The sequence below is a fragment of the Apiospora marii genome (genome assembly GCF_038362585.1).
Source record: "Apiospora marii strain CBS 49790 chromosome Unknown utg000002l_segment0_segment0, whole genome shotgun sequence".
NCBI lineage: Eukaryota > Fungi > Ascomycota > Sordariomycetes > Amphisphaeriales > Apiosporaceae > Apiospora > Apiospora marii.
The window spans coordinates 2,273,712-2,294,601 of NW_027117373.1; the positions used below are offsets into that span (position 1 = coordinate 2,273,712).

Here is a 20,890-nt window from a genome sequence, read left to right on the forward strand (position 1 = left end):
AGCCCTACGTCACAATCCTTGTCGATGCGCTGAGCAGTGAACTTTTTTGGTTCATCAATTGGCTCTTTTGGAGACGACTTGGCAGCAAAGCAAATCAGAGAAGGTCTTGTGAGGCAGGAGAAGCTCGGATCGACAGGGTCAGTAAGTAGTATGCATCGCGCTGCCATCACTGCTGCTGGACGGCTGGATGCGCTGCTTTCCCCGCAAACTCGCCAGTCGGGTCGCAATAGCTCTGGCGATCTCTAGTAGCTAGTCATGTAGCTATCGAGATTCCCGATATCCCCAACGGCGCAGATATGATAGGTTTCACAGCAGGAGCAGGAGCAGGAGCAGGAGCAGGAGCAGGAGCAGGAGCAGGAGCATGCCGAAGCATGCTGTGTAGACGAACGAAGTGCTTGGAGATTTTACGGGCGGAAGCAGTGGTGGGATCTTCTCGCGTGACTGGGCTTATTATAACAAATGGTTGTTGCTTTGTGTACGACAAACCATTTTCCTAAGGATGTAATGTGTTTCTGTCTATGAGGATGGGCTGAATGACAACGAAGAGGCACGCACCTAACCGTAGGGGTCCTCTCCACCACACGCATGAACAAAACTGCATATCAGTCTTCAGCCTCTGTTGCTTGCATGGAAAGGATGCCAGATGGCTCGATTGGTTCCCAATTGAACCCTGTGACTTACAGACAGATGCAAAAATCAAGGGGACTTCCCTTTAATGCCTAACTTGCTAACCTAGGTTCAGATTGATAGATAACATTAAGGCTTGTAGTAGCCAGCAAAAGCCACCATCTCTCTCAAGCTTTCCCAAGTCTCGCCTCTCTCACTCTCAGGAATCAGATGAAAGAGACGATAAGCACACTTGCGTGAAGGGGAGGTCTGCCCGGATCAAAGAAAGGACCTGCGGTACCTATCATTTGTTCCCTTCAAAGCACATCCTCCACATCCCTCTCCTCTTCTTTTTGGTCACTTACAGTCTTTTACCTGGCAGTTAGCCTGCTGTAGGCTGTAGAGGCCCCCTTGATTGGACCCCCGAGACCCCCCCAAAATCCACGGGTAATCCACCATCTCATCCCACCACCCACCACGACTTGACCACTGCGACATTCCACCCATCGATCAATCAATTGATCAACCAGAGTCGATCGGTCAGTCCAGTCTGCAACTGGTCTGCGCAACGAAACGCAACGCATTACGCTAGGCCAAGTGCGCAAGGAGGGCAAAGCATACACCGTACCAACCAGCAGCTGTCCTGTCTGTCCCTTGGATTTATTTTATCCCCCGCTCCCACTCTCCTCCAACCCCCCGTCGGAGCCCAGGCACTTTCAAACGACGAACCCAAACCTGCGAAACCCAGTAAAGCCCATCCTACCACCACTAAACTTGTTACCAAGCTGGGCACGACGACAACACCAAATAAATATTTCCTCCCCTTCCACACACGCACTTTTATTTTCTCCTGTTGCGACCGCCAAACCGCCAACATGAACCCTCACCAGAAGAACAAGATTGACGTCAAGGTGAGCTCCCCCAATTCCTCGTTTCACCCGCTTGTGTTGCGAACTATCAGCCCACCCCACTTCATCCGCCCGCTACCCATTTCAACCCTCGCGCCCAACGCCCAGCACAAGCAGGAGCGGCAGGACAAAGAGAAGCTGGAGGTTGGCGAACATGCACAATGTCTAAAATGCTGCATAAAAAACACTCACTCGAAATCCCCATTCCCTGTTTGCTTTACCATTCGAGAGAGACAGAAAACCAGTAAACTGACATGATGTTGAACGCCCTACCGCAGTCGCTCTCGCCCGACGAGCAGCGCCTCTTCCGCCTCTACGGCAAGCTGCCCTCCAAGTCGGACCACTTCGCCAAGCACCTCAAGGACCGCAAGTACTTCGACTCGGGCGACTACGCCATGTCCAAGGCCGGCAAGGGCGACAGCGTCGACACGGGCTCCGTCGGCACCCAGCACCCCACCCCCGAGAACGTCCCCCACCTCAACGGCACCAACGCTGGCCACGCCCAGCACCACGGCAGCATCTCGGGCACCTCCCCCGGCGGCATGGGCGGCGCCGGCAACCTGGCCGGCCACCCAGGCAACAGCTCCTCCCCAATCAAGGAGAGCAGCTTCCTGAACCGCGAGACGAGCGCCGACGACGCCGAGGAGAAAGGGGCACGCCGCCGCGGCAGCAGTGGCAGCGGCAGCAGGGACCGAATCTGCTGTAGCAGAGGACGGTGCTGAGCCCCAAGGTATCCCGATCCGGAGATAGAGTGGCACAAGACAGCTTTATTTGTTAGGTGCCCCCTCCTTCTCGACTAAAAAGGAAGAGAAAAGAGAGACAAGACCAACAAGAAGAAAAGAAAGGACCGAGAGGAAAGCGGTGCCCCCCAGAACTTGCACTTCGCGCGCGGCGTTGGAAGACAGGCACCCACAAGATCTCGGCAAATTTACATCATGTTTTTACGCTCAAAAAGTCGGTGTACTTTCGAGAGCGACGGAAAGAAAAGAGAGATGGGTGGTCTACCGCCAGACTCCGGGAAACGCTTATCTATCCCCACGGGCAGATGTATACTCTCGCATCTCATACCCGAAATCGGGCTCCCTCGGGGGGCCACAACGCTCACTTTTGGAGTTGAATTGCTATTCTGGCAGGAATGGTGTAACAGTGACTCCGACAAAGGGAATCTTTCTCTCCTTGCGGGGTCACTGAGGATTAGCAGCACAGGGACTTTTGGTGGAGAGGTGGTGAGGGGGGACGAAAGAGTTCTTGTTCCCGTTTCACGAAGGCTACGAGGGGAAAACCAGTTTCATGGCGTTTCTGGGTCGATACTATTTTTTTTTTTTCTTGTTTTGGTTTCCTTGCTCTGATACGAAGGCACGAGAGAATAACGGGTAAACCACCAGCCCAATTTGTGTTCCGCAGTCGTCGTTGTTGCCGCTGCCGCCGCTGAATGCTGAGTGCGGTCTTCATATCCCCATTTCGATATACCGTTACACACCAGCCTGACAGCTATCGAGTTATCACTTGCGTTCGTCGTACATGTTAACAGCGGTACAAATGCTACGGATAAACCAAACAACTGTTCAGTCACTGCTTATGTTTTGTGCATGTTTATAACAATGCAATGAGAATTGATCATGGGCCGCTTAACATCAGCTGCCATCGTCTTTATTCAAGTCTTTTATCTATGCCGTGATTCATGACTAACGTGCAACCCCTTTTTTTCATGAGCGTCATATCTCAACCCCTTCCTCCAATCTAGGAAAAGAGTTTTGAGTTGATGTCCAGCATCACATAGACAAGGCCTTGACAGCCATATCCTTAGCACCATCGAAGGTCTTGTTTCCTCCGATGAAGCCTGCGGCGTGGACGAACACGCCACCGGGAATACCAGTGATAGCATCCAGAGCCTCGTCTCGGGCACCCCTCCAGGGCTCGGGCAGAGGCTTTCTGCTCTGGAACGAGTTGCTGGTCTCGGGCACACACTGGATTCTCCACTTGGCGTCAGGCACCGGCTTCTCGGCGTACAGGACGTAGAGGACCTTCTTGTCGACGTTGCCCTCGGCCTCCTCCAGGGTGTAGAGGTGGTCCTTCCAGGGGACGCTCTGGCCCTCGAGGACCATGACGCGGCCCTCGGGGTCGTACTCGAGGCGCTTGTTGTAGGCGGCGCGCACGATCTCGCGGGCGGGCATCCAGGCCTTGGCGTAGAACTCGAGGTCGCGGGAGAACTCGGTGCCGATGCGCTCGCTAGCCTCGACGAAGCGGGCGTCCTCGGCGGCCTGGGCGGCGGCGGGGTCCGACGGGGTCGGGTCGTTCCAGTTGGGGTTCAGGCGGCCGACCATGGCACCCAGGGTGAAGGCGCCCGTGTTGAAGCGCTTCTCGAGCCCAGCGGCGGCGACGGCGGCCGGGTCGTAGGCGGAGATGCCGTTGTCGTGGGCGTCGAGGGCCTCGATGAAGGACTCGTAGAGCTTGTTCCACAAGAGGCCGACCTCGTCGCTGTCCTCAGCGTGCTTGCCCTCGAGCTGCTGCGCGACCAGCGCGCGGCCGAAGTGCAGGTAAACCAGGCCGGCGCTGCTCAGCTTGGTCTGGCGGCCGGGGAAGGTGGTGTCAAAGGTGCGCTGGTGGTGGTCGTACCGGTTCTTGGCGGCGTCGTACTCGCCGCCTACGTCGACGACGGTGTGGCAGGTCTCCAGCAGGGCCGGGTCGCGGGTCCGCACCAGGGCGGCGTCACGGTAGGCGGGCAGCTGGCGCAGCATATAGACGGCCAGGGCCTCGTCGGCGTGGAAGTGGCCATTGTGGGTGCCAATGGAGATGTCCGACGAGCCGGAGGTCTTGAGACGCTTGGATGCTGATTCGGCCATTTTGAACACGCTCCGGATCATGTAATTGGGGTCTTGTTTTGTTGTTGTATGCTAAGGACTGAGATTGGTAATGGCAGAAGGTGGGATGGCTGGCTAGCTGTTGATGGTGGGGTTGATGGGATTTCAGGGTACATCGCAACTGGTATCATCGAGCTTTCCTGGTTTAGTGAGTCGCTAGCGTCGGTGCTCGGTAGAACATGGCGCCCTCCAGTACTGCCCGTTCTAGAAGCAGAAGGCGCGACACGCTCCCCAAAACCAGCAGCAGCACTGTAGCTTGAGCTCTCTGCGCCGCGTGTGGCATGGACGTTTTAGCAGCTGGAACATTGAAATGATGGACTCATTCTCATTCACTGCTGGCCTGGGCTGCATCCGGGAGCGAGCGGCTCAAACAACCATCAATTGAATGATTGATTTCCAACTCTGATCTGATTTAGATACTGTTTACTGCGAAGGGGAAAATAAACCTGGCTTACTATTTCTTTTCTTTACACCCGCCATCTACAGTGTCAACAGCGCCTATCCGTTTTAACTTCATTTTTTATCGTCACGATTCCCAGTTCCAACCCAGCCATCGATAAGTACCCCCAAACCAAGCCTTGCTTACCTCTGTCGCACTCCAAAAGGAGCGCAGCCTGGCATTGTACAACAACCCTGCCACCAACACAACACCATCAGCCTTCAATCATTACTTGCATGGTGGTTTCCATCTCGCGACCACTCCTACCTACTCCTCCCATCACAAAACCACGTAATTCGCATCAAGTCGGCCTTCGTCATGGACGACACCAGCATCAAAGCCGAGCCTGGCTACCGGGATCGCAGCCTCGATGATTCTGACCGGGCCGACGCGAAACCATCCTACAAGTCGTGGAAGAAGAAGTACAGGAAGATGCGCCTACAATTCGACAACCGCATGCAGCAGAGCGAGGATTTGCATCAGTTGGAGCAGAAGGCCTTGCAGACTGCCAAGCGCCTGGCCATCGAGAATGAGTGAGCATCATCAACGCCGCCGCCGCCGCGTCGAAAAAACCTTACTGACTGGATTCTCCCATAGCCGCCTAATGGACATGTTGATTAGCATCAACGACTCTCCCCAAATCCCTCCCGAGCGCCGCATAGACTTGAACGTGGAAGATGAGGATGACGAGACCGAAGACGAGGAGGCGGCTGCCCAGAAGCCCACCAAGTCCCTGCGACGATTGATTGAAGAGGTCCCGCACAGCTCGTTCGCTGCCACGGTAGAGCATTTTCCCGAGGTCTTGGAAGAGATTGACCCCAAAGATTCTGAGCTCTACCCGACCTCGTTCCTGAAAGCGGAAGATGTTGACAACTACATCGCTGAACTCGATGCACGCATCGGTCTCAAGAACAAGCCTGCGGTCCCCCCTGCTGCTTCTAGCATCCCGAGTCACAGCGGAGCAGCAGCCAATTTCGCTCTGCGCAACCCTACCAGTGTCTACAACTGGCTCCGACGCCATGCGCCCAAGACGTTCTTGCAAGATCTGGAGAAGGAAAAGGACAAGGACAAGGCCAAGGAGAGGGAGAGGGACCACGACCATGGTGAGAAGGTCGAGACCGGCAGCAAGCGTAAGAGCACTGCCAAGAGCAGCAGCAAGCGCCAGTCCATCGCCAGTCGGAAGGATGCTGCGGAGAGCATGGACTGGGACGAGGAGGCTGGGCACGATACCTCAGCCATGGGCAGCGTACGAGGCAAGCGGAAGAGGGAGGACGATGGAGGCTACCGCCCTAAGGGAGGTGCAAGTCGACCCACCAAGAAGCGTAAGAGCAGAGATCTGGGGTCGAGTACGCCTAGGGCTCGCAAGTCGATCCCATAGTTGGCAGTTAACACATTGGTCGCTACTCGTATCGGCAAACATGATACGGAACAACACTTGACGGCGCTTGGGGGAGAATAAGGATGTACTACTACTATCTCATGGCAAATGGGTTTCGGAATGGGCTCTCGGAGCATTTGGACCGGGAGACGCTACGTTGTAATATAGGAATATAGATGGCTTTCCCAGTTGTCAAGGGCCCAGCCGTGGCTTCACAAATTGAACATGGACAACTCACTGCGCTGAAATCGCTTCATGATGTCAAACTCCCTCATCAGTCGTGGCCCTCCATTCAGGGCCCCCGGGAGGCTTCAGGTTAATACTAAGGTTCTAAAAAGAGTTAAACAGCACCATGAGAACCCAGGGCTTCAGTACGTGCCCAGTAAATGCATGTACGTATGTACATGCAGTCGCGCAGTTCAAGAAATCGAACACAGAAAAGCAAATAACTAGGCATTTCAGTGAGGCGGAGGGCGAGCAACATGAACCAGTCTAGACTCTGATATTGGTTTTCGAGCGAGCTTCGAGTGCCTCCTGCATACTGCATAATACAGGTTCAGGTTTGTGTAGGTACATCCCAGGCGTGAAAACGTCATCCCCACCCTGCCCAACATAGCTTTTTCTTATAGTCTAATACCCCCCATACTAGGTGACTAAGCTCTTATCCTGGTTAAGCATCTCTCTACATTAACTTGAGAATATCTTTATTCCTTATTATTTGGCATAATAAAAAAGAAGGCATTGAGAACCTTCTGTCTCATTTCGACTGTCCTGGAAGCAGAACTAAAGCGGGAGAAATAAAATTCCAAAACTTACCCACCCCCAAAAATGCCTGAGCAAAAGACGTACATCGTCGAGCACCTCGACCCGGAGCTCGGCCCCTGGTCGGCCCTCGAGTACCGCGCCATCGCGCGCGAGACGGCCGGCTGCAACGGCGTCTTCATGCTCTCGTCGCTGCCTGAGGGGTTCCAGGTCCCCGAGGAGCTGAAGCAGGAGTCGGCCTTCCGCGCTGAGACCCGCGGCGTCGAGGACCTGTACCCCGCGGGCCAGGGCAAGGAGCGGGTCTGCCTGCTGGACCCGGCCGCTGAGGAGGACCTCAACCCGGACGACAAGCGGGACTTTGACGTGTTTTTGTTCGGGGGGATCTTGGGTAAGTGGAACGCGAAAGATCGCAATGTTTGACGGAATCTTGCTAACCGAACAAACAATACAGGAGATGACCCGCCTCGCGGTATGTAATCCATGGTCCGACGGTCTTCATCGGTGACCGGTATAGGCAGCTGGTGACATATACTAACAAGATGACCCCTTGTCTTGTAGATCGCACCTCGGAACTCCGCAAGAAGGGCTTCACCGGCCGCCGGCTCGGGCCCATCCAGATGACGACCGACACCGCCGTCCGAGTGACGCGGATGGTCGTCGAGGAACAGTGTACGTAATCCTGATCCTCAGCAGCCCAGCCCCCTCTTTCTATATATGATCAGATAACTAACAGAGGAGGATGTTCCCCAGTCACTCTGGACTGCATCCCCTACCTCGACCACCCCGAGCTCAAGTTCGGCGAGAAGGAGTGCACCGAGATGCCGTTCCGCTACGTCAAGGGCAAAGACGGAAAGCCGATAATGCCCGAGGTCAGTTTGAAATCTTCTCTCCTCCCTTCTTTCCCGATGCATAATGTCACTAACATCCTGGCGTTATAGGGCATGATCGACTTGATCAAGAAGGATGCGGATAAGAGCATCGATGACTTGTTCTAAATAGATACGAAGTATGTAAGCAGTGAACAAAAGAACGTCTGAAATGGACCAGCCTTTATCGGAGCTTGACTACCCTCGCTGTAACAGAACAGTCCCTGCATCCTGCAAACGTAGCATCCTTCCAAGTGCATGTGCCGTTCTTCGTAGAGCGGCTGACACACAAGCTCTGACGAGTCTTTAGGATTAAAGAATACGAAGTATGATGATGTTGATCGTATTGTATTGTCTGCCAGCAGCAGATATGATTCCCCCTGTACCATACAATCTCGTTCCCTCTGAGCCCAAGCCGTCGATTGGGTATCATTTCAAAAAACTCACTCGCTTAATCCCATCATGTGAACATCAAACCAAGAACACCTGCCGAGCCCATCCATCCATCCATCCCCCCTTTCCAACCGTATTAAAGTCTAGTGTGTCCGAATACAGTCTCCCGAACCCAGTGGCCAAATATGCATGCTCGTAAGACGAACAAACCCCACCTAATCGCCACCTCGCGATTTAGGGCGCCACCAAGAACGTTTTCTGGCATGGCCAGGACTAGGACTAGGACTGAGGCCGCGATCCGGACCCGGCTGCGTGTTCAGCTGTTGCGTATTGTCGTCCATAACCTTCTGCGCGTTGTTGACGGCTTGGGCATGGGCCTCGCCTGGGGGCTGGCCCTGGGCGCCCGCCTGGACGTCGTCGGCGTCCTCCGGGGCGAAGAGGTCCATGATCTTGCCCTTACCGGTTGCGCGCTGGTAGATGGCGAAAGTGGTGCCGAACTCGCGGTGGGCGCCGACGTGGATGACGTCGAGCAGGTTGACGGCGAAGTTCTGGCAGTTGTTGCTGATGAGGTTGTAAGCGGGCTTGCGCTCGCGCATGTTGTGGATGACCATCTCGGCGGCCTGGCGCAGAGCCTCGTCGTTGAAGCGCGTCTCGCCCACCTCGAAAGTGTGCCAGGTGCCATCCGCGCGATGGGCCGGGTCGATACGCTCGTTGGTGTAGATGACGTCGAGGTGCTCGTCCATCCAGAGCTGGTGGGCGTAGTCGCCGACCAGGACGGCCCAGTGCTGCGTCGGGTCCGGGTAGGCCCGGATCTTCTCCGTGATCATCTTGCCCAGGCCCGTCTGCTCGGCGAACCACTTGCCTGCCAGCCCCGCGACCGGGTGCCAGCCGATCTCGACCTTGCGGTGCGGGCCGTGGGCCACGGCCTCCATGGGCGGCACGGCGTTGGGCGTTTGGCCCAAACCCAGGCCCTTCTCCAGCGCGAGCTTGCCCTTGAGGAAGCCCTGGACGGTGCCCTCTTCAGCCTTGTCGTAGCTGGACTTTCTGTATTACGGTTAGCCCAAGAACTGATTTCGCCATGGTTATGTCGTTCGGATAGTGGGGTAGACAGGGTGTCGCAATCTAGGTGCTTACAAGAATGCCCCGAACTTGTCACGCTTCCGCTCAGGTTTAGCGTTCTCTACTTGGGTCTCCTCCAGCTGGGACATTTTGGTTTCGATTCTGATCACCGGCTAGAGAAACAAATGAAAAAAGGAGGTTTTAATGAATGACAACCGCAAGTGGTGAGGTCTCGAAATCCAAAAGCGACCGATCAAGTGCTGGGTGAGCACTATTGGACTTATTGGGACTTTAGTGGAAGGTGGGGTGCTTTTGAACAATGAACAACCCGGGCAGAGGTAATCTTAAAGTTGGGGTATCGGAATGCTCTAGAGGCCAACCAACTTGGCACGGGATCTAACAAATCAAGATGTGTACTTCTATCGACCACAAATGCTTGATGGGAAAAGAGGTAGAAGTCGGAAGGGGCGGTTGTCGTGATGGTGGTGAGCCGCCGTATCGCGAGGGCACTTAATCCGCTAATTTCATTTCAGTTGCAGGTGGTCAGCTTGACAGCTTGTGGCAGTAGGTTAAGGTGGTAGGTACAGTAGCGTAGCGCCGCCTCACAAGACAGACACAGGAAGCCAGGCCAGGCGAGTGGCCAAGCATCGTCCCTCTGTCTGATTGGCAAAATGTCAGCGGCGGGCTGACGTACTACTGCGCAGCTTTTCTTGCATGGGACACAGCCACCATGATGGCGTGCGGACGCTCCCGTTACGGCGAATTTGCCAAGGCATGTGTGTTGGGAAGGGAAGATGCCCGGATTTCGGGTAGTCGGCACCCTGTAAACGAAAGCGTTTGCAAGTGCGTACTTTACACTCGATTCTTGGTTTGGGGAGACGTGGGCAGCCCATTAGCGCATAGATGCGCCGATCCGCGCCCCATATATCGCGGCTTCCTCACCCGTCCACTGACTTCATGTTAGTCATCGCCATCAACAACCAGAAAGAAAGCACGACCAGACACATGCTCTACTGGTATTTACGGGCCAAGGATACAGTTGCTACATATTTCTGTTTTACTAGTAGTAGTCCGGCCCATAGCCTGCAGACCACGAAGTCGATGAGGGAACGGCATTCGGCTTTAACGTCGACGCAACGATGCGACTGCCTTGCACCCTTGTCAACGCCTCCCTTCCAAGTGAGGTCCGCCTGGGGGTATGTTTGCGATACATCTGGTTTGGCAGCGGCGAGGGCAAAGGAACCTCGGAGTCTTTAGAGAGCCCCTGGACGGGAATGTCCATTACCTGCGCCCTGGATAGTGATTGAGACGGTTCTTCCTGGATGTCGTCGTCGTCCTGGCCTCCCATTTAGTCCACGATGTTGTTGACCGAGTATCCCCTTGGGGAAACAATGATTATAACTCGTCTAGTTTATGCATCATCTGTACCCAAAGAGCGTAAAGGCTCTATTCTTGTTGGTCCTGTAGATCAAGTATCCTAAACCGAGTACAGTACGCCGATATAAACAAAATATATTATGTCACCCCGACATCGTCATGGTGTACCGTCGAGTCCGTACAAAGAATGCCCACTCCGCCGTGTTCTTAGTGAACGAGTCGGCGGCATTTCTTTGTGCCAACAATGGTGTCAATGAGAAGCCTATACGAAAACAGACCCTTTGACGCTTTTGTGGCGAGGATTGTACTTAAGTTTCTTCTAAAAGTAGACAGATACAACAGCACAGAAAGCCTTTGGGTAATCTCTACTTCCATAAACACAGAGACCCTTGAGAAATCACTGGTTTTACAAGGAGAGGTGCACTACGGATCGATGAACCATGGACCACCCTACGAATAAAAGCTCTGGGGACGAACTGTCCGACCCTTCTACGGCGGAACCCCAAGTAGAAGAAGGGGCCGAGGTCACTTCTCTGCCCACAAATAAGGACCCGGTGTACATGCCGATCGAGGGTGTCCAACTCGAGGAGCTTGAGATGTACCAGGAAGACGGGTTCCACCCGGTGCATCTGGGGGACAAGTTGTACAACGACGACTACGAGGTGGTGGCCAAGCTGGGCGATGGAGGGTTCGGCACGGTCTGGTTGTGCATGGAGGGACCTGAGGCCGACGGGCACACGGTCTGGCGGGCCGTCAAGGTCATCGCGGCGTGCGCGTCGCAAAAGGAGAACCCGGAGCTGCGCATCATCGATGATCTGCGGAACGAGGGCATCACGCGCTCGCAGTGGGAGGAGGCCGGTATCCTGCTGCCGATAACGCACTTCTACGTCAAAGGGCCCAACGGGGAGCACCTGTGTCTCGTCTTCCCCGTCATGGGCCCCAGCCTCGTGTCCCAGATGGGCGCCAGCGTTGACACCATCAAGGATGTCCTCACACAAGCGGGCAAGTCACTGCAATTCCTCCACGACAACGGCATCTGCCACGGCGACTTCACCAGCGACAACGTCCTCCTGCACATCGACGACGTCGGGAGGATCAGCAAGAACGAAATGATCGCCCTCCTCGAAGGGCCGACCCACGACGTGAAAATGGCGGACGGCAGCGAGCCGCTCAGTCCCAACGCCCCTAGATACCTCGTCCAGCGGGGCGACATCACGAACCTGAGCCCCAAGACCCAGACCGCCACCATCGACTTCGGCATCTCGTACCAGACGGGCGACCCACCCGAGTTCGTGGGCGTCCCGGCGCAGTACGCGGCGCCCGAGGCCTTCTTCCGGCTCGGCAACACGGGCCCGACCAGCGACGTGTGGTCCTACATCTGCATGATCATGGAGATCCGCTGCCGGGCCATGTTCTACAACACCAGCAAGCGGTCGGAATACGTGAAGGACCTCCAGGCCCTCCTGGGGCCCCTGCCCGACTCCTACCGCCTGGCCTGGAAGACGGAGCTGGCGCACGAGGGGGTCGTCGATGACGACGAAGACAACGATTTCGTGAGCATGACCGAGGAAGAATATAAAAGACAAAGGCAGGACGCGGCGGAGCAGAGCGGGTACGCGGACTACCTGCAGGGGCTCATAGGGGCTGCTCAAGAACACGTGGTATACCAGCGGGACGCCGACTACACCCCGTCGCCGACAAAGGTGACGTGGAGAGTACCGGAGGAGGAAGTCTACCAGCTGGCCGATTTGTTCCAGAAAGTGCTCAAGTATGACCCGGACGAGCGCATCCGCATCGGGGAGGTACTGCAACACGAGTGGTTCCAGGTCGGCAAAGCTACTGAAGACGGAGAGAAACCAGCCAAGGCCTCTACTACTGTTGCTACTCGAACATCCCTTGCTGGGACGAAAGGCGGAAATGTCCCCAAGACGGAGGAGAAACGAGTGACTGCAATCAAATCTACCGATCCCTCGAAAACTCCAAGCAACGCAGACAAGGTAAGAGCTAAGCCCCGCGCGAGGCCGTCCCGCGTCCCGATCGCAACTAAAGAACCTCTAGGGATCGACAGTGAAGGTGCCAGAGTCTACTACGACCAACAATGGAAAGACCGCGACATCGGCGAAGTCCGGGAAAGACGCCATCACCCCCAAGCCGTCGCCCAAGCTATCGCCCGAATCGTCACCCAGCGCGCCAAGTAAGGAAAAGGAGGAGACTACCTCTTCTTTGGCTCCCCAAGCGGCGAGATCCGAAAAAGACGCTATCGCCCCCAAACTATCACCCAAGGCGTCAAGTAAGGAGAAGAAAGAAACTATCCCTACTCCTGCTCTCCAGAGCAAAGATCCCAAACCAACGACTTCCATTCCCAAGGCTGCACCTCCTAGACTACAGCCAGTCACGCAAAGAGTCGATCCGAATCCCAATCCCAAAAAGACAACACCAATACCACTCCAAACAGCCCCAACCCATCACCATGGCCCGTCCGCACAGCACACAGCCTTCGACACCTTCATTCACCTCCTAAGCATCTTCTTCCTCATCAGCATCCTCGCCTTCATCGTCATCCTCCTCCTGCCCATACCCATCTTACCACCCCCACCACCCTCAACAACAATGCCGCCGACTACCATCATCCGCGGAGGCTATCCCCTGCGCTTCCCCCAAATCGCAACCATCCGCCAAGCGTGGTGCGGTGCCGGAGCCCCCGGCTGCGGAAACGGGACCAACGCGACAGGAGCGGCGGCACCCCCGATCCCCTGGTTCAAGACCAGGGGGGTATCGCCGTACTCCGTCTTCTACGAGGGGATCCTCACCGTGCCCAGCAACGAAACAAGTACATCGCCAGATGGCGAGGGCGACCGCCAGGTCGAGTCGGGGAGTGGAGGGGAAAAAGAAGAGGTTCGAGGGATTGCTTGTTATTCCGGGTATATAGGTTCAACGGCGTTTGCTTGGTATAATTTAAAGGGGGCGTTCTAATAGAGCGGTCCGTTAGGTCAGCATACAAACACACATGTATAATGTATTCCAGTAATTTCAATATGCGAACATTTAATGAAACTCTCGAGGCATGGTGATTATAAGTCAACATGAGAATCGCGGAATCGGTCTTAATCCTTTAAGGCAAGGTAATAATGGTATTTCCTATCTAATATGTCTAAAAATTTCAAACGCCCGTCCATGTAGGTTTATTCAAGAATGCCAGCTGCCCTTCTTGCCCTCGGTGAGACTATGTATAATCTTGCACCTCCACAAGATGCACATCTTCTCGCGCCCCAGATTCTTGTGTTTAGGGCCCGTCGGGCCCGTCACATAGTGGTATTGGCCAAATAAGCGGTATTGGCGGGTATCATCTAGTCCGTATAATTTGTCTCCCCAAGGCCCCCCATAATGGAACCAATTCGTCGAGGCCTCGGGGTTCTCCTTGGTGGGTTCGAGCCCCAGGGTATCATCTTCTTCTCCCTCCTTTGTATAATCGTACCAATAAGATCTAATATTTCGTGCCGGATCCCACAACGGCCCACGGTCCGTCTGGTCTTTCAGCAGGTTGAATGGTAACACATAGGGATGGTCGCCAGGCGTGGCATACATGGCGTGGCTGCCAACTGCGCTGTAAATGACGGGTCGTTGCACCTGCGAGGTTGCGTTCTGTCGCTTTTCTACGGCGTGCCAAGCGTATGCTTGGCCACCTTCGTGCTCGCTGAAGAAGACACCCCGCGGCATGCCGTGTTCGAAACGTATCATGCAGTGCTCCCAGTCACCCACATGATTACCAAAACGCATGCCCAAAACAGTTTGTCCGAGGTTGTAAGCATAGAAGAAAAACCAGAAAGCGTCGACTATGCCTGAACCCTTGTCCACCAGAACCAGCGTGGCGGGAGCCTTGGAACGCCCAGACTCATCTGGTTTGTACTGGGGTGTGGAGGGAACTGAGCTAGAATCCCTGCGCGACCAACGAGGAACACCCCGATCGCGCTGTCCAAATAGGCCTTGGCGCTTGCGAGGATCAGAGATCCTGCGAAGAGGATGTTTGCGATCAACTTCATACCAAGTTGTGCTCTCGCCAGGTCCTATGTTGCTCTCGTCGTGCTCCGGCGCAGACAGTGTGTCATCCTCGCCATCGTCCTCGTCCTCCGGGAAAGGCGAAGGTATGTTGGCATGACTATGCAGCCATTCCGGCCGTGATTCTACGTCATCGTTACTTTTCAAATACACAAAACCCTGCTCAGCATCGAGCCCGTGCATAGAGTCCAACGTCACTGTGCGCGACATGTTGGCATGTGTATCATTGACATAGGGTGACATGTGTCGGACATGCTCGGCGATATCGGAGGGCCAGAAGTTCTCGCCAGAATAGAGATGGACAAGCGGCGCAAACTTGAGTACATAGTCGGGAATCTCTTTCAAATTGCTCTTGGGCCGCACTGGCGGCGCATGGCCAGCAAAGGTGTTTTGGAGTTTCGGGTCGTAATCGAAGTCGGGCAGTGATCGCAGTTCAATACTCCTCAGCTCGCCCATGTCCGGATCGTCATCGGTGGTGTTCCTCAAAGCCGCAGGATCCGAATGTATGTGGAGCACGCCGCATAGGCTCAGCCAGCGGCAAGCCTGCCGGTCAAGCCAGTAAGGTGAGGTATCGATCCATGCCTTATTCTGTTCGGTCTGTTCCTTACTCGGCTTAACGGGGTTGAGCGCACGCGGCAAGTACGTAACGACGGCAATCAGAGCGGCGAACGCGACGAATGCGATCGTCACACGTCGGAGTGTAATCATCGGTGGGGCAAGGCGTTGAGCAGCAGCTCCGGAGAAGCCGCATCAGATGATGGGAGCTTGGGCGGTGGTGGTAAGAAAGGTAGAAATGACAGTTTCCAATATAGTCGATCCAGCGAACGAGTGTAAAGAGAGGGTTTCCAATGCACTCCTCGGTTGCGATCAAGAGAAAAGGGCGGGTTGGGTACGGCCTGGCGTACAAAGCAAGCCAAACGACTTAGAGGTTGTGGCTTGGCAAAGTCATCCAGGACAACGAAAAGCAAAGAGCACACTCGGTACGAATGCCAGTAATATGTCTTTTCTAAGGGATAGGAAATAAAGGAAAGAAACTCCGTCGAGGAGCGGAGGTCGCTGGGTGTTGCGCCAAGTAGGTGGTTAAAGTAGACGGTTCCGATTCGGAGGGGCGTACTTGTAGAAAAAAGGAAAGGATGGATGAATGTTGAGGCTGCGTATAGGGCAAGGTAGGAGGAAGATGGGATGGTTTATCGAGTACTGCTGCACACTATTACAGAGCAACTTGAAATGCAACCTCAGCCGGTTGGTGGGGTCCTGTTCTGGGCTTCCAGGCTTCTTGTCCAGGCCTTTTTGGAGCCATTTGGGGCCGTTTGGGGGGTGGCAGGTGGATCAAAAGGGGAGACAGTGGCTCAGGTGCCAGCGAAGATCAGGGACTTGCATGCTTAGCAGTGACTTCATCGGGGCGAGCAGGTTTGCGGGGGCTCGCCCTGTTCTGACGCGCAGTCGGCAAGTACCTCTCTATCGTGCATCCCCTTCAGCTCTGCGAATTCCAGCTCCTTTGACCTGCATGCGCCTTGGCAGGCAACTTTGGCCCGATCCATCCAACCACTGGTGCCGATTTCCGTCGTACATGTGTTGGCCCGGTTGGATGGGATTCGACGATCGGCGCAAAGCCACCACCGGATTCCAGAAATAGGCAAACCAACAAGGCTTCTGCAACCTTACTATAGTAAGCCGTTCGGGATGGATCCAGTCATGGACAGACGCGTTTGACGTCGACTGCCGAAAATAACCTGACATGTTTATGCGGAAACGAAGTAAGTGCCTGAGTCGCGCAAGCTTGCGCCCCCAATCAATCAATTGAAGACCTGTAACGAAAAGTCTAAAAGGTACAGATGCGTTTCGCGCTTGGCGGTTGCATGTTTCGTCGACGGAGGGGTGCTTGACCGCTCGCTCACCTTTCATCATGCCACATTGCGACTATGCCCGCCATGGCACAGCCGATATGACCAAACCGACTGTCGATGGTGGTGACAGCGTCTTTTTTACCTATATTCATGAACATTCCACCCTTTTGTTGGGATACAGCACTGCATATAGTGAGCGGCTGAGTTGGCCGTCCGTGATCGGACACTGCTATACTCAATCGTCCCAGGGTGATTAGAGAATCAGGCATTTTACCCCATGTTCCAGTTGGCGTTGGGGTGAGTCGCTAACTTGGTGCAACTCCCCATACGTGCGTGTGTACATCTTAGTGAGCGCCATATCTGACATCTCTAGACGTTGCGGCCAGATCAAGTGGCCGCTGGAATTCCCCGTACCTCGTCGGTTAACGGCACCTATCTTGAAAATTCCGTTTGTTTGCGATCACGGCAGAGGAACTCACGAATTGGTCAATTTGGTATTAGAAACCTTTGTTTTCGAAGAGACTTGACCAATTTGTTCTCGCAGGGGCGTAAGGTTTCTTTTGACATTTCCACAGAAATAACACCCGCGTCTCGGGACAGCAATGCAGCAGCAGGCGGAATCGTTACACCGCCTCGTCAGCTTTCTTCAATCCGCGACGGTCTCGATTTAGAGTCGTTGAGGGCGCACACTTTGATGTTGTATATACGCGGCCGCGGACATGGCATCCCTTGCGTACCCAAGGGCTGTGCTGCATTGATGGCCTATTGCATAAAAATAATCGTGGCCGGCGGGGAAACACCCAACCTGTCAGATGACTCTGGTGGTTCGAGGTCGAGTAGTCTCATCGATCGTGCCAACGTAAGCGCAGATTTGGTTTTCGTTTGCTGGAGTGTGGTTATGACGTAGTTCTGACTCGCATCTCAATTTCCTGAGGCGCTCTGGTATTGTTGTCAGGAGGTATGTGAGTGCACAACTACATACTTCTTGTAAGTAAGCATATATCTCGCGCTCCTCAGGAAGAAATGCACATTTAATTACCTTGTCATTTCTATAAGAACTGAAGCAAAAGAAGAAGGAAACTTGGAGGATTGAAGGAAGAAAACCCGAAAATAAAACGTAAATTATTTCTGGGTAATAGGGAGTGTACATTTTCTTCCGAGGAGCGCGAAGTATGTAGTTGCCAGTCGTGATAGGATGGATGTGCTGTGCCCACGCCGACCAAGAAAGCGGACATAGACGAGCACCCAAGCCCACCTTGGAATGTAGCCCAATGCTAACTTATCTTTTCGCCGACTGTTTATGTCTGTAGCTTTAATGAGGTGAGTTCCATGTTATTGGCAGGTAATAAATAACGATACCCATCATGGGGCAGATTCCAAACTCTGAGAGTTGCGGTTGCAACCTGAGGCAGCTAATGAGTAGCTGGTCTCGTGCGGCGCATACGGGCCATTGCTTCCTGAGTAGGAAGTATAGGCCGACCGATAGGAGATTGGGAATCTTAGCGGGATCCTGCCATATGAGTAAGTATTGATGGTGAGAGCTGCATTGAAGCATCTGGGTTTGAGCAGTGAGCAACGGAAGGATGCGTGAGAAAATCACCACTACCAACTTGGAGAGCAAGCAACATTGATGATGAATTGAAGCGGCGTTTTCCAGTCGCGGCGAAAACAGGTGAATTGGAATCGCAAGGTAGAAAACGACTACTGCTCCAGTCGACAATCGCGTGAGAACGGGTGCCCTTTTCACCTTCCAAGCCGAGGAAGCTGCTCTCTTTCTCCAAAACGACCCAATGTCACCTTGGGGTAAATACTGGGGGCGGAGCCCAGCACTCCCCCGCAAACAAACCATTTCCCCAGACAAAAGCCCAGATTCGGATGCCAAGGTGCTGAAGCCCGGCGGCATCCCCTGACGGCATTGGTGCGCGTATACACACCCCGGCCCTCAACCACCCCAGACCACGCGATTTCCCACAAATACCCCAGAGCCGCGGGACCTAATACTCCAGCACCCATCACATGTTCAGCTGCATGCAGTCCGTTACCCGGGAAATGGGAAGACGATGGGTGAAGAGGCAGGGGGAGGAGAACTTTCCGCTTCGGGGGTCACGGTACCGGCGTAGCGACTGTCCTTTATATAGCTGCCACGCGAAGCTCTCGGTGTGACTTTGGCCAGCTCTCATGCTGGCCGAACTTCCTGTCTCAGTATCTCACATATATTGCCCTGCTGTTAGTAGTAGGTGAGGACGGACTGCCAAGATGCCACTCTCACCCCATACCTATCAGGTAAGACTATCTGGTGGCCGATCTGGAGTCCCCCATGGCCGTAGATGCTAATAGTGACGGTTAACAGTTCCTTGTCGGCGTGTTCGCGTCGGTTGGATCTATTCTCTATGGCTACGATCTCGGAGTCATCGCCGGTGTTGTTGGGAGCCAGGTGTATAAGGACCAGTTTTCTCCTGGCATGCCCGACGGTGACCCAGTAAGGAATGGCGCTGTAGGTATGTAAGAGCTGCAGGATCATGAACGTCTGGTATATCTTAGAAGAGTGCGTTTTTGCTAATACTCGCGATTTGAAAGTATCTCTCTTCACCGGCGGTGCTGTTTTCGGGGCTTTCTTCGCCGGTCCCTCTGGCGACTGGTTCGGACGGCGGTGGACGATCTTTATCGGCTCGATAATCTTCATTCTCGGGGGTGGCCTCCAGACAGGCGCCCAGTCCTACGATTACCTCTATGCTGGACGGGCGATGGCTGGTCTCGGCGTCGGCTTCCTAACCATGATCATCCCCGTGTACCAGGGAGAAATTTGCCACCCGTCAATTCGAGGCCGCGTGACGGGCCTGCAGCAGTTCATGTTGGGCATCGGCGCCTTGGTCGCCACATGGCTGACATGGGGCACCAACGTCAACCTGCACGATGAGCGGCAGTGGAGGATACCGCTTGGAATCCAGATCATACCCGCCGTCATCCTCGCTGCGCTTATCTTCATGTAAGACATTCATACTGAAATGAACCCCTCAAGAGAGCCTCTACTAAATCTAAGATACTTCCCAGTTTCCCCGAATCTCCACGTTGGCTCATCGACCATAAACAGGCGGAACTCGGCTTACACACCCTGGCCAGGCTTCATGCCAATGGAGACACCAACGATGCGTGGGTACAGGCAGAATATGCCCAGATTCAGGTGAGTTATATTAGATATGCACGCCCAACAGTCCATACTTAGCCCGATGGCTAACCTCTAGTAAAAACATAAGGAAACCATCGCCTTTGAGCACGAGCACGAAGCCAAGAGCTACACGGAGCTGTTCACCAAGAAGTCCGCCTTCCGCCGACTCTTCCTCGCCGTCGCGCTGCAGGCGTCTGTGCAGATGACCGGTGTTTCGGCCATCCAGTACTTCTCCGTCAACATCTTCAAGCAGATCGGCATCTCGCAGGAAAACGCGCTGAAGTACCAGGCCATCAACTCGATTCTGGCCCTGCTGGCGCAGATGGCCTGTCTCTTCACGATTGACAAGTTCGGCCGAAGGTGGACACTTATCACGGGCAATTTCGTGAACTGTATCATGTTCATGATCGCCACCATCCTGTTGGGTTCGTATCTGCACCGAATGTGAAGAAGTGACTTGTTGCTGACTTATGGGTAGCCATGTTCCCTCCGGACGCCGAAGGGGGTAATGGAAGCGCCGGTTGGGGCTTCATCATTGTGTAAGCCCTCGGAAGCCTCAGACTCATCTTCGAAGAAATATCTGACCCTGACATAGGACATGGCTATACAACATCTCGTTCTCCTATGCATGCGGACCGCTCAGCTGGTAAGTACATCAACGCGAACCAACTCCCCCGAATCCCCCCTCTCCCCTTTCCTCTTCCCAAGAAAGACCGGCAAGCTAACCAGTTGGACTCCCCCCCCCCACAGGATCATCCCCGCCGAAATCTTCGACACCCACACCCGCTCTAAGGGCGTCTCGATCGCGACCATGGTCTCCTTCGCCTTCAACACCATGATCGGGCAGGTGACGGATATCGCGATCCAGAACATCGGCGGCTGGCGCTACTTCATCGTCTTCACCGTCTGCAACTTCACCAACGCCCTCTTCTTCTGGCTCGTCCTGCCCGAGACCAAGCAGATCCCCCTCGAGGAGATGAACTACCTCTTCACCAACGCCCCCTGGATCGTCGTCGGCGCCGACAAGTCCAAGTACCGCGCCGGCCTCGGCCAGGACCTCGAGCGCCGCGCCGCCGAGGTCCGCGAGAAGGGCGCGCACGAGGAGGAGTATCACGAGTAATGCATGATGAGTTGGATATAAATCGGAGAGATGAGTGTATAGACAAGTATAT

General features: G+C 54.5%; 9 protein-coding genes across 9 annotated transcripts; 6 read left to right on the forward strand and 3 right to left on the reverse strand.

The window, feature by feature from the left end:
- Positions 1-1,481: 1,481 nt before the first annotated feature.
- Positions 1,482-2,236, forward strand: PG985_002387 (uncharacterized protein; the record flags this gene model as incomplete). Its single annotated transcript, XM_066822156.1, has 2 exons — positions 1,482-1,517; positions 1,793-2,236. The coding sequence occupies 2 exons, from the start codon at positions 1,482-1,484 to the stop codon at positions 2,234-2,236; spliced, it is 480 nt and encodes a 159-aa protein (XP_066689588.1).
- A 1,050-nt stretch (positions 2,237-3,286) lies between these two features.
- PG985_002388 (uncharacterized protein) lies at positions 3,287-4,357 on the reverse strand (the record flags this gene model as incomplete). Its single annotated transcript, XM_066822157.1, has 1 exon — positions 3,287-4,357. One exon carries the CDS (start codon positions 4,355-4,357, stop codon positions 3,287-3,289), a length of 1,071 nt encoding a protein of 356 aa, XP_066689589.1.
- A 775-nt stretch (positions 4,358-5,132) lies between these two features.
- PG985_002389 (uncharacterized protein) lies at positions 5,133-6,192 on the forward strand (the record flags this gene model as incomplete). The annotated part of the gene is made up of 2 exons (XM_066822158.1): positions 5,133-5,347; positions 5,412-6,192. The coding sequence occupies 2 exons, from the start codon at positions 5,133-5,135 to the stop codon at positions 6,190-6,192; spliced, it is 996 nt and encodes a 331-aa protein (XP_066689590.1).
- Positions 6,193-7,020: 828 nt separating this feature from the next.
- PG985_002390 (uncharacterized protein) lies at positions 7,021-7,949 on the forward strand (the record flags this gene model as incomplete). Its single annotated transcript, XM_066822159.1, has 5 exons — positions 7,021-7,342; positions 7,406-7,423; positions 7,513-7,623; positions 7,705-7,823; positions 7,893-7,949. 5 exons carry the CDS (start codon positions 7,021-7,023, stop codon positions 7,947-7,949), a joined length of 627 nt encoding a protein of 208 aa, XP_066689591.1.
- A 479-nt stretch (positions 7,950-8,428) lies between these two features.
- On the reverse strand, positions 8,429-9,421 carry PG985_002391 (uncharacterized protein; the record flags this gene model as incomplete). Its single annotated transcript, XM_066822160.1, has 2 exons — positions 8,429-9,257; positions 9,348-9,421. The coding sequence occupies 2 exons, from the start codon at positions 9,419-9,421 to the stop codon at positions 8,429-8,431; spliced, it is 903 nt and encodes a 300-aa protein (XP_066689592.1).
- A 1,668-nt stretch (positions 9,422-11,089) lies between these two features.
- Positions 11,090-12,847, forward strand: PG985_002392 (serine/threonine-protein kinase SRPK3; the record flags this gene model as incomplete). Its single annotated transcript, XM_066822161.1, has 1 exon — positions 11,090-12,847. One exon carries the CDS (start codon positions 11,090-11,092, stop codon positions 12,845-12,847), a length of 1,758 nt encoding a protein of 585 aa, XP_066689593.1.
- A 272-nt stretch (positions 12,848-13,119) lies between these two features.
- On the forward strand, positions 13,120-13,622 carry PG985_002393 (uncharacterized protein; the record flags this gene model as incomplete). The annotated part of the gene is given in 2 exon segments (XM_066822162.1): positions 13,120-13,126; positions 13,144-13,622. 2 exon segments carry the CDS (start codon positions 13,120-13,122, stop codon positions 13,620-13,622), a joined length of 486 nt encoding a protein of 161 aa, XP_066689594.1.
- Positions 13,623-13,835: 213 nt separating this feature from the next.
- Positions 13,836-15,413, reverse strand: PG985_002394 (vacuolar protein sorting protein 62; the record flags this gene model as incomplete). The annotated part of the gene is made up of 1 exon (XM_066822163.1): positions 13,836-15,413. The coding sequence occupies one exon, from the start codon at positions 15,411-15,413 to the stop codon at positions 13,836-13,838; it is 1,578 nt and encodes a 525-aa protein (XP_066689595.1).
- Positions 15,414-18,808: 3,395 nt separating this feature from the next.
- Positions 18,809-20,838, forward strand: PG985_002395 (uncharacterized protein; the record flags this gene model as incomplete). The annotated part of the gene is made up of 8 exons (XM_066822164.1): positions 18,809-18,835; positions 18,903-19,050; positions 19,130-19,538; positions 19,604-19,733; positions 19,807-20,143; positions 20,197-20,257; positions 20,314-20,364; positions 20,469-20,838. The coding sequence occupies 8 exons, from the start codon at positions 18,809-18,811 to the stop codon at positions 20,836-20,838; spliced, it is 1,533 nt and encodes a 510-aa protein (XP_066689596.1).
- Positions 20,839-20,890: the final 52 nt, after the last annotated feature.